Genomic DNA, 12,043 nt, shown 5'->3' on the forward strand with positions numbered 1-12,043 from the left:
ATGAAGTTAAGCCTTGATTTTAGGCTTTATCTCTCTCTTGAAACGCTGTCGTTTAGGAGAGATGGAGTGTGACCCACCTCTCTGTGGGTTATTTACACCTGAGGTTCGTCTCTGTTTGTAATATTTTTGTTTTGGTCATCTATGTTTTGTAATCTTGTTTTGTAACCATTGAATATAAGTTTACATTTCCATGCTTCAAGCTCTAAATTTTATTTGACTTTCATTTTAGTCACTGATTAATTAATAGTTTGCTTTGGTTAAATTTGTGCTTTGATCCATTGATTTTCATATTGTTATATTTTGGTCCCTGTTTTGCCGTTTATTATATATTAATCCTTGTAATTTTTTGCATGAAATTTTTATTTATTTATTTTATTATTATTTATTATTATCTTACTATATATATATATACGCATGTATAGTTTACTATATATTATAGCATATATCTTTTATAATTGTTTATTTATTCAATTTTTTAAACCTTCATATATTCACATATTATTAAACTTTCATTTTTTTAGTTTTAATTTATAAAATATTTATTCATCAAAGTTTTATATCATTATTTGTTACAAGCTTATTTGCACCTATGTTCAAGAACGCTAGTCGTAGAATGGGTGTGAAAAGCACCATTCGATAGGAGAAGTGATAATCGATGACATTCAAATGAAAAGCAAACTTGAGTTTAATTAATCTATTTCATTAAAAGGATCATATTTTAATTCCTGACTTGAATTTATGATTTCTATTGTTACGACGACATATAAGCGATTAGGTATCGATTTCGGGTGTTATGGGGGTGTTTACCTTCCTCGCACGTAATCGACTCTTGAACCCTTAAAAAATGAATTTATGATAAAACACAGACCAATTTTTGTCTTTAAAATATTTTTCTTAAAATTGTTTAAACAACTTTTTTAATTATTCAACCTACCTAATTCAAAAAGGTCGATGGTGACTCCAAATTTCAAATTAAATCACAATTAATTCAAAATCCCAAATTTTTCAAAAATAAAGTCATAATTATTTTTAATTCGATTATTTTCGTAAAAAAATAGTTATGACAAACCCTTTTTCGTTTCGTTTTCGATATATACAGCTATGTAATATTAGATTCTCCGAACATGCATGCATAGGTTAATCGAACATGATTTAGATGATGGGAATGTGGAGATCAATCTTGAACATACCAAAGACATTGTGCCTTATCCGCAAGATGATGCAGAAGCAAAAGAAACTGGCTATTTATGCCGGTGCCTCTTGATATTCCATCTTTCATAGCTAGCGGCTTTATATTACATGATTATATCAACTTTCGATGTTGTTTCAATAGGACATGCCGGATAGAAGCCCCTCCCGATCGGATAAGAGAGTTGGCGAGAAATTCACTACCTCCGTTGCTCGTGATCGGTAAGACGGGTGATGATAAGTGCAAGTTTATTGATCCCCTGCAACAAGTAAGTTATCTAATGAATAATCCTAACAAACTCAATTCTGTCAGAATATGCTACTCCAAGCAAGGCTGGTGTTTGATGGTACATAGCTACGTCAATCCCGGCATGTTTCTTTGGAACCCTTTTACAAAGAAAATCATCCCACTCCCGGATTATTTTCACTTCGCCATAAGAGGCTGCGAGTTATTATGTTCACCGGAATCTTCGGAGTGCGTCGTAAAGCTGATATGCTCTTCATGTGACTACATATATTTTAATTACATTGATGTTAAGGAGGGAACATGGGCAAACGAATGTTGTTTGGAGAAGAATGCATTGAAATTAAATAAAGACAATAATCTGGTTTTTTATAATGGAGATCTATGCTTTCTTGACTCACAAGGAACCCTCAACCAGTTGAAACCGGATTTACTTATGTACCCTATATTTGTGTTTGATTAGATTAGAACAATAATATTAGTTTAATCATCTGTTTTTATACTTTTGGCATTTAATTAACACAGTTGTTTTCATCTTTCTCCCTTAATCAAATTCTTTTATTTTCATTTCTAATTATTTTATAACTTCAATTTGATGATCATTCGTATATTCTACTCTTAATATTATGGATATTTTACGTCTACTCTTATATTATGGATATTTTACGTCTACTCTTAATGTTATGGATATTTTACGTCTAACCGTGTCCAGAAATAAAATACTAATAAATGATAAAATGATGATATCTTTATCAACAGATTTGATTGAATGAGCAAAAATTCTATTGATTTGTAATCTTCATGATCGTCTTCTTTAGCTAGACTTTTAGTTTTACACGCCATAGAAATATTTTAAAATACATATCTTTATTATATAATTCTTTTTTACTTCCGATAAAACCTTAGAAAAATCCAGCAACGTCTCGCACTCTTCAATGGCTTTCTCCACCACGCCAGTCTTCAACAACGGTGGAAAGAACAACCACATGGCGGTACCCACCACGAACCCCACCGTCAACGCCGCAGAAATAGCCGAATGCAGCCGAACCCTGCCGGAAAACACCCTCTTGACACCGAACTCCACGAACACACACGCCCCCTGCAAAACGAAGTACCACGTTACCTCCCACGTGGGACTCACGCGTGTGATATAGTAGAACAGTAGCTCATGCATCAGACCGGAGACAAGGAAAGCCGCCAGCACCGCAGGAAGCGGAGCCCAATTGGGCCCCAACACGTCGTCGAAAAACGACCGGACGGGTTTGTACACGGTGTGACGCAGTAGATACGACACCGTGAGGTTCCATCTCTTACCCCAGAAATCTTGCAACGACGTCGAGAAATAAGGCTCGTCGGACGGCGGTTCGAGTTCCAACTCCGACGTAGCATGTACTACACCGACGGCTATGCCAAAAAGGATGTCTATCGATAAATACACGAAGCAACTATAGAGAAGCAACACGATCTTGGGGTGCACCTTTTGCTTATAGCCATGCACACCCGCCAATATGGCAAAAAGCAACACTTTGGTAGGCCAATTTAGAGGCAATTTTGGATCTTTTTTAGATGAATTTTGATGGATTTGGGGAGTTTTGAGAAATGGGTGTTTTTTGTTTTCCTTGATTTTGATGGGGAGAGAAGCTATAATGATGAAATGGAATAGGGAGCGTTGTGGGTGATTTGAGAGTGGACCTTTATCAAAGGCAAAAAGGAGGAGCTTGAAGTTGCCTAACCAAGAGAAAAGCAAAGCTATTAGGCCTGTGGGGAAGACTTGTGAGAGGTAGAAGGGTAGGATGGCGAAGAGGAAGAAGATTGGGAGGAGAGAGATGAGCCTAAGCTTGCCGGTGGAGATCTTTGAGGCTAAAAAATGGCAATAACAAAGAGAGGCTAAAATTGAGAGACATACCTTAACAAACTTGTTCATTTCCCCTTCCATTTAGGCTTTAATTTTGTGAAATTTTTGCTCATCTACCTTTTATTGTTTGTTCAATGTGTGGAAATGGGTGTGTTATGGTTTTGGACAACTTCAAAGGAAATTTTATTAAAACACAATGGTGTTAGTGGGCTTGTATTGATCCTAACATCATCAAACACTGCCCATTTGATAAGGAAATCCAGCCTTGGTCTTTTTAATAGGATAATGGATAGTTTATTCTTTATTTAATTACACCATTAGTATTAAACTTCATATCTAAATCTATTTACATTTCGAACCCATCAATTAATATCAGTGATTAAAGGGAGTGTTATTCCTCCTAAAAATCTCAAGTTCAAACAATTACATCTGTGTATGTAGATACTATCGATAACTAAAAAAATATAAACAAATATTACCCTATAACAACCCTAGATCGTTCATCTAGACGGGAGCAAATCTTTGCGTTGCAGACATATTCATCGGGTGCATTTATTGTAGCACTGAGGTGTTATCCATACGAAGCTTCATTTATGAAATTTATCCTATTATTATTGTTACTAAAGAATATTATCTAAAATACAATTGACCGGTAACAAAAAAAAAAGTAAAGGAGGAACTTTCCTCTTTAAGGGTATAATTGTATGAGTTTTTGACTTGTGGCCTCTCCTACCTAACTGCGACCATATTCCCTCGTATGGGGTTCACACAGTTGCAATTTCAGTATTTTCATTCTCACATTGAGATGAACCCGTAGTGTCCAATGCCTCATCATCTATGCTCAAGCTCGAGATTTCACCACACAGAGACGACCTGTCATCTTCACCGCTAATGGACGGTGCCGGAGATGCATCCGATGCATAGGTAGTACTACCGTTGCCATTGGAAGGTGATAGAGCCGCGTCACCCTCTTCTGCTGCATGTTGAAGGCACCAGTACATTATGCTGGCTGTTAATGTGAGGATCATTTTCTGGTTTACCTGCCAATATCGTAAGAGCATCAAGTTGTAAACTCCATATATTCATCCATTTGCAATAACTAGAACCGATCGTATAATCAGCTACGTAATTCCTATTCGGTAAACAGATGTAAGTTCGAGATTCAAAATGAAGCATCTGCCTCTGTTAGTGTGCTGACAATGTAATTCATGCAATTCGGTTCGATATTTAAATAAACTGCCAATGTCGCCAGACTGATGCATCGATACAATGCAGTAGCAAGTGACCTAGCAGAGTTGCACCCTTACCTCCATGATGTCCTCAGGCAGCAAGAAAATGGAGCACCCGAGCTTTCGTGTCACGCTTATGATATATGTTGCGTTCAACCTCCTCTCCTCATCTATAATCCAACAAGGATAAAATACAATTAAGTTCGGCTCAACCTCAACACTACTCAGAGAAGGTTTGAGAACTAATTCGCTTTGTTCCAAATATAAATAAAGTCATCAAGATAACTTCAATTAGAAAATAAATGTACCACTTTCACCCTTAGTTACGAGGTTCCAGTTGACCACTCTTGGTTCCACCGCACTTAAAAGTTCGAGGAAGAACAGTCCAGTGGAAAGGCTTTTATCCTGCAAATTTAGTATAATCCTCAGCCCTAACTCTTAAACTATGATGGATTCTTTTTGCATTCTAAACTTAAACTATGAAAGTTAATATATAATCATAATGCTGATAATTGTAAAACCTTGAAGCTATCTATTTGAGTAGTTCTTCCTGAAATTTTAACTTTCCCGTTTGCCCAATTCAAGATATCTGCATCAGTTATCTCCTTTCCTCGGGAGCGGGATCTCAAACTCTTTAGAAGTTGAAGCATGTTAAACCTCATTAATTGCCACAGGAAAGCTGTTACACATGTAATCCATGAGCATTTGCACAACCATCGGACGTTGAGCAACCAAGCATATTTTTTAAGAATAAATAAAAGCTGCAAATAATTCCCCACCGCATGAAGCATTGAACCAGAAGAAAAAAAAAAGATACGCCGGAAGATCAAAAGCAATTTGTCAGTCTTTCCATGCAGGTCGAGGTAGTCAACTTACCGGGATGTAGGTTCTTTTATTAATAATAATAATAATAATAATAATAATAATAATAAACCAAGTTTTCCTTTTTAATACAGGCAAAAAAATTTCAAGCTGGGAAGGGAATCATATTAAATCAGAAAAAACACAGAGATTACCGACTATGAGTTTTTTATTTCCTTGCACTATATCATTTCCACCAAGATTCACGACGGAAAATTTCAGCTGTTTCCCGATCTTCACTACTTGATTGCAATTTTCCACTTTCCTAAATGGAAACTTAATTGGAGGTTTTGTTGCATGCTTCCAGTTCACTGATCCAGGAGCAACTTTATCAAGCACCTCTAGGAGTATCCAGCTGCATCAAAAATCAAGCTTTGATGCATCCCTCAAAGATGATCGTAAATCTATATGACATAAACAAGGTGAATGTGAAAGTGTTTTTGCATGCTTGGACATAAAAATGCATGCATGCCTTCGCCATAAGACAAAGGACAAGCAGTCAAACCGGTGCTTTCATTGTTTCATTATTCTCGGAAGGATTTCAAAAACCAGGAAATTAACCTATCCTTTTGTAATGTTGGCTTAGCATCTACAGCAGGGATAATTCATGGAACTCGAGCGATTTAACTACATCAGTAGAGGAAAACTTACCCATTTCTGACATCCTCAAAGACGTTATTAACATAACTCTCAATTCCAAGACTATTGATCCATAGTCGAAAACATCTCTCTTCTCTGGAAATTTGAACATCATCTGTCATCCTTTCTGCAAAAGATATCTTTTTGCTATCCGTGCTCAGGCCATTCCTGCAATATCATACATGCTTTTCTTACTCGATTACATAAAGATCAAAGAGCAAACTTTAGTGTTACTAACTAAACAATATAAAACACCGACATGATAGTGGCTTGTAGACATGGCAAACAATTAGATAACACCAAAGCCAAATTGTTTAAACATCAAATTGTAGCACTTCCTCCAAAACTTTCGAACAAGAGATATTAATGGCTATACTGTGCAATTAGAACTAAGCCATTCATGACGTAAAGTACATGAAAAAATCCATGCACCCTGATTCCTAGTTTAGTATTAACAGTTTATATAGTTCATACGATCATAACCTATTCCTAAAACCTCTTAGAGTGGGGGGCTAGCTCCAAATTTCGATCAGAAAACAGCTTTATATGAGAAACCTGGTAAACTGAAAAGGCTTTTTCTTCACACAAAAAAATCAATGTCTGTTACAACTTACAACAGCAAGGTTTGTGATTTCTAACCTTCCATGGAAGATTTGGGCCACGAATGCGAGATTCAAGTTTGTTGAGCCCTCAGCAATGTCTTTTGGGCTCAGATACCTTTTGCAACCCATCCTCTCAGCGTGATCAAGAACAAGTTTAGCCCTTTCAACAGGATCCTTTGTATCTAGGGTCAACGGATTGCAGTACTCTGGTGCCAGAACATTAAGCAGGTAAGTGTAAGCTTTTCCATCCTGCATGTATGAGGAAACGTGTAAAATATGTCAAATTACCAATGCAAGAAAAATAGATCAATGCATCTTATTGGAGTATAATCATCAACCTCGACGCACTTCATCACGGTATCAGTTTATCCAGCCATTGTGAGTGTGACTCAATGTAAATTAACATATTCAAATACCTTCATATCTGAAGAAAAATTTGCAACAGTTTTCTCATAGCCAGCTTTATTTAAATGGAAATTCATCCATTTTAGTAGAACCTTCTCGGGAGCTAACCCCATAAGTTCCTCAACATCCTGCAAGTAACAGTAATTATAAGGGAAACAATCTGTCAATTTATTTAAACATTCTTATTTCACGTTTTATTCTTAATTAAACATCAATCACATGATGAGTATATTACCGCATTGCTATCCTCCACCAATTCCACTAGCTGAGGTGTCTTCTTAAGGTTGATATCTGCTAAAAGTTGAATCTGCAGTTTTCAAAGACAGTAAGGATGGGAAAAAGAGTACCTGAGAACAACTTGTTTTAGGTTAACCTCCTACTTTTCTCGGTCCATGAAGACAGTTTAAAGCCTACACAAGACATTGCAAATGAATAGTATAGATGAAATAAATGCCTACCTTTATAATTTGAGATATCAACCCAAGTACAAGATGAGGCTGCAGTAAAAATATAATAGATGAAAACTGTTGGATTATCAGAATGCTTCATCCTAACTCGTATTAGCAATCTGTTTAGCGGCACTAACCCTTCCTTCAACCAAGTCTTGAGTGCCAATATTTACGACAGTGCAGCCGATAGCCTTAGCAGAGTTAAGACAGAGAGTATGGTTCTCATTCCTCTCCCATGGGTTAAGTACCCTTTTTGTGTTGATGGCTCTTTCATCTATTGTTCCAGGAACAGCAACATTTATAAGCTTACTGCACAAATAGAAGACACAACAGAATCGGTAACACCACTTTGTACCCGATCTTATTGAAGAAATAAATAAGACACATGCATAATAGAGCACACCCCATAAATGTACCATAAGAGTACTCCATCTTTTGCGAGATTAAAAATATCATTTGTAGCTGGATCAAGAGGAAGAAACTGTTTTAAAAATGGGTCATCCGCAAGATAAATATTAATGTGTGTTACATAAGTGGCTTTTTCCGATTCACTGATTGTGTGGAGAAGTGTGGTTGTGGAGGCCTTTAGGAAGGATGACGAATTCTTTGAACCACCCAGTTTTCCTGTAGCCTGACCTTGCATATTTAAATACACCTGCACATTCCATGCAACCAATGGAAATGTTAGGCTCCTTTTACTAATTACAGTATCTTGTATGCAACTTGAAAGAACGCAAACTGCCATGTAAGTCAAACTGAAAAAATGATTCCATTTTTCAATACAATACTGTGATTTTAATAACAGTAAAATAGAAAACAAGTATACAACCGATAGCACGCAGAAGCTCGAATGCACATGACTCACCCTGAGGAATGTCTCAAAATCAATCTCGGTGCTCATGTCACTATATGATTCACCCAATATCTGCCTAATCTCATCCTCAGTAAGCAAAGCACTAAAAGCCTTCAATGTCACCATCAAGGATGGCACGTCTTCTATTGTAAATTTACCATTTTGGTTCTTTACCAAAACAAACTAGAAATTAAACAAAAAATGACGATCAAAACTATATCCAATTGGATTATTTTAAAAGAATTAAATAATAATTCAATAACTGAAGCAATAAGTTAAGGAAGAAACAAAATATGTTTACCTTGGATTTAAGGCTACGAAGCTCGACTTGTGTGAATTGGCTCTGAAGCCATTGATCAGAGACAACAACGCCCACAAAACTCGACATGTCTACTGATTACCCAAGCAATGCTTCTGAAAGATACACCAACTGAATCCAAAACCCAATGAACAATGCAAGTCAAATCAGAGTTCATCTACCCAAGTAGCTAAAACCTTTCAAAAAGATTCCTCAAGCACAGAATCTAAATACCAGAAAACCAAATCAACAGGCATTAGATCCAGTGAATTTAAACAACAACAACCCTTCATGAAACTAGCCATAAAGATTGATAATAACTTATATAAATCATGAAAATCCAATACCTTTATCTTCTAACAGATGCAAACTAACATAAAATCCAAATCCAGAACTCAACTTTAGATCCCTTAAACATAAATATCAACAAGAAGCCACCATAGAAACACCCTACAGATTGCTTTCTAAGTTATAACGATAAAAAAAAGGAACCCCAAAATTGAAAAAAACAACAACAACAAAGAAACTAGTACCAAAAGTCGAGAACTCCTTTTCCATGATTCAGTTCCAAGCAAGAACAACCAAATATAGAACAGAAAAAAGAGATGAAAAAAAACGAAGCAACCCATAAATACTTACCTGTAAAAAACAAAGATTTTCTGCGTTCTTCATTTCGTTTCAAAGTTTATGACTTTACACCCCATCAAAACTGACACACAGAACAAAAGTAAACATTTACGGTATTAACAATTGCTTATTTAAAGGATTGATTATGTAGAAAGATATAGGAAGAAAGGTTGAATATTTCTTCTAGGAAGAGCAAAGTGAGAAAGAGAGAAATGGGAATTAGCTATTACCTTAAAGACAGCATAGAGCAAGACGAGGCATTGAAACAGATTTGATCTTGCTGACAATTGGGTGTTCCCGAGAGTATTGTGAGCCCAGTGCACTCCCTCGATTGTTTGACACGTCAACACATTTGTGTGAAACAAGTGTGATTGTAGGGTTTTAGGTGGAATTTGGGATCTTGTTCAGCTACCTTTTTGATAAATTTATTGTGGTTACCAAAATAACCAGTTCCAAAAATATAAATAAAAATAGAAAAAAAGATAAAGAATAAACTCTAATAGTGACCATTGAACTTTTAAGAAGCTTTAACTTTGGTAACTAAAATTTTAAAACTTTTGTTGCAATAACTAAACTTGTAATTCTCTTTCAGTATGGTCATTGTTGTTGGAGCTGAGTATTCGATTAAAAAACTTTGAAAAGTCGAGTTTAAAATTGACTTACTAATTCGAGTCGACTTGAATAACTTGAAATTAAAAAAATAATTTATTGAGTTGAATCTAATTTTGCTCACATCTAATTGTCGTTAATAGATATTAATATGGCAATGGTGAGAAGGATCTATTTGGTCAAGAGATCATTGACCGGTCTCAACGGTGAAAAGGATCTTAATGTTCCAAATTTTCAATTGTCACCGATGTCAAATTTGATGAATGGAGCGATTATTGGCCAATCTCAATGGTGAAAATGATCTATTTGGTCAAGAGATTAATATAGTTTAATTTTAAATTGATCTAATTGTTGACAATGATAGATAAAAAAAGTTTAAAATTTTAATTTTAATTAGAATTTACTTGGGCTTTAGGAAATGATGATGAGGAGACAAATACTTTAATGGTCCTTTCAATCGGACAAACCACCAAACGACGACGAAAAGAGGTGACAGACTGCTAAAGAGATAAAAGTTATAACTTTTTTATAGTCACTACTAATCCCTATATCAACTTGAAATCAAATTACGTTAATTTTCTCGTCAAACATAACTTTTCCACTGTTAAGATTAATTAACGATTACTTTGTTGATAAAAAATTGAACTTTTACAATGGTTGTCAAATGGAAAATTAAGATTTTGTGGCAAGAAGACTCCACACTGTATTGTCTAACAACAGCTACAAATAGTGATTGTAATGAAAATAAATTAAAAAATAATGATTATAATATAAATTTTAAAATGATGACTAAAATAAAAATGTCCTAAACGTTCATTGATTACCAATGTCGTTTACCCTAAAATCATTTTTGGGAAGGTTGGATCTGTTGTACTTAAACCTAAAGAGTGTCAATTAAAAAATAATTGTTTGTTGGGAATAATATGATTTAAATTAATTAATCAATAAATTAAATATAATAAATATTTATAATAAAAAACTTTTCTTTTCTTTTCTTCCGTCAAGCTCAGTTGATAGAGTGCAAGGCTCTTAACCTTGTGGTCGTAGGATCGAGTTTCACTGAGAGCAATTCATAACGGAGGTCTTCCACGGAAGCTGCTCTCAACCTGGCGTTGAGGGCAGCCTACTACCCTACTTCCCCCTTACCCATTACATACGAGAACATAATCAACTAATTTTACTATAAAATATATATTAAACAGAAAACTTAATCAATAAGTTTTATATAATGAATGAAAACTGATAATTGATAATAATAATAATAAAACTGTAAAATAAATAATTTATTTCAATTAAATCTTATTATAGGCTGTAGATGAAAAAGACTTTGATGGCGAAGCAGCCAGCAGACTACCTGCCCAGATCCTTTATTGCGATCACATTGATGTCCCCTAAAAGTTATCTTATTAAAAATATAATGGTTAAATGTGATCCACTCTCCATACTATCTGTCCCATTAGAATTTAATCTCTCTACTTTTATTTCCCGTGAATTTAATCTTTATGTTTTCGGGTTCAGATATTTAGGTCTAATTATGTATAAAAATAGGCAGACAGAATTTTAAACGTAGAAAAAGTAAGGGACTGAGAGAATATTTTAACCAAATATAATTATGATTAAAGATTGAAAAGTATGGTTTAATTAAATAATGAGAAGAAAAGCAGCCAAAATGTGGGAATTGATTGGATAATGAGTTCAGGGGTCCCCATCTTTCTTAGGAAGATCTTTTAGGCCCTCACAATTAATAATCTGATCCCACCAGTCAGTGGCCTGTGGCCCCAAATCAACCCAACTATTACGTATAGTATATTAAATTATTATTATTATGGTTATTATTTATTTATTTAATGATTTATAATAATTATAAAATAATATTTATTTAAAAATTAATTTATTAATAATATACACGTATTTTGAGACATTTATAATATTAAATTATTAATTTACGATCTCAAATCCTTCTTTTATAATTGACCGATAATATTGGTATTTTTTTATTAGTGATAATACTATTTTTATGATTGGTTTTTAGAACTGGACCGGTTAGCGAACCGGTCATGCTATCGGTTTACTGGTTCAATCGGTTGAATCGGTCTGATCGGTCGAAAGAACCGGACGACGTCATAATTATTTAAAAAAATACCAAAAATATTTAATAAAAATAAATTTTTATATCACAAGTCA

General features: G+C 34.7%; 2 protein-coding genes across 3 annotated transcripts; both read right to left on the reverse strand.

The window, feature by feature from the left end:
* Window positions 1–2,264: 2,264 nt before the first annotated feature.
* LOC120145684 (acyl-CoA--sterol O-acyltransferase 1-like) lies at window positions 2,265–3,422 on the reverse strand. The gene has a single exon (XM_039159453.1). It carries the CDS (start codon window positions 3,366–3,368, stop codon window positions 2,265–2,267), a length of 1,104 nt encoding a protein of 367 aa, XP_039015384.1. The 5' UTR covers window positions 3,369–3,422.
* Window positions 3,423–3,857: 435 nt separating this feature from the next.
* LOC120145545 (fimbrin-1-like) lies at window positions 3,858–9,367 on the reverse strand. 2 transcript variants are annotated; one of them, XM_039159371.1, is made up of 15 exons: window positions 9,263–9,367; window positions 8,627–8,755; window positions 8,338–8,508; window positions 7,889–8,103; window positions 7,610–7,781; window positions 7,482–7,520; window positions 7,259–7,330; window positions 7,035–7,151; window positions 6,656–6,867; window positions 6,029–6,184; window positions 5,533–5,732; window positions 5,038–5,195; window positions 4,825–4,921; window positions 4,595–4,686; window positions 3,858–4,327 (listed from the first exon to the last, which is right to left on the reverse strand). In XM_039159371.1, exons 2-15 carry the CDS (start codon window positions 8,711–8,713, stop codon window positions 4,052–4,054), a joined length of 2,064 nt encoding a protein of 687 aa, XP_039015302.1. In that variant the 5' UTR covers window positions 8,714–8,755; window positions 9,263–9,367; the 3' UTR covers window positions 3,858–4,051. The 2 variants fall into 2 exon arrangements, with proteins under 2 accessions (XP_039015302.1, XP_039015301.1); XM_039159370.1 differs by having other exon boundaries at window positions 3,860–4,327; window positions 7,889–8,127; window positions 9,263–9,364.
* Between the last annotated feature and the right edge of the window lie 2,676 nt (window positions 9,368–12,043).

Source organism: Hibiscus syriacus, unplaced genomic scaffold (genome assembly GCF_006381635.1).
Source record: "Hibiscus syriacus cultivar Baekdansim isolate YM2019G1 unplaced genomic scaffold, ASM638163v2 tig00110893_pilon, whole genome shotgun sequence".
Taxonomy (NCBI): domain Eukaryota; kingdom Viridiplantae; phylum Streptophyta; class Magnoliopsida; order Malvales; family Malvaceae; genus Hibiscus; species Hibiscus syriacus.

What these genes read in the sequence shown, in the direction of transcription:
- LOC120145684 (XM_039159453.1), bottom strand. Translation starts at nt 3,368, where the DNA reads ATGGAAGGGGAAATGAACAAGTTTGTTAAGGTATGTCTCTCAATTTTA.
- LOC120145545 (XM_039159370.1), bottom strand. Translation starts at nt 8,713, where the DNA reads ATGTCGAGTTTTGTGGGCGTTGTTGTCTCTGATCAATGGCTTCAGAGC. An exon ending in AAGACTTGGTTGAAGGAAGG is followed by an intron (nt 7,521 to 7,609) that starts GTTAGTGCCGCT and finishes TTTTTACTGCAG; the next exon opens with CCTCATCTTGTACTTGGGTT. An exon ending in TGATATCTCAAATTATAAAG is followed by an intron (nt 7,331 to 7,481) that starts GTAGGCATTTAT and finishes TGAAAACTGCAG; the next exon opens with ATTCAACTTTTAGCAGATAT.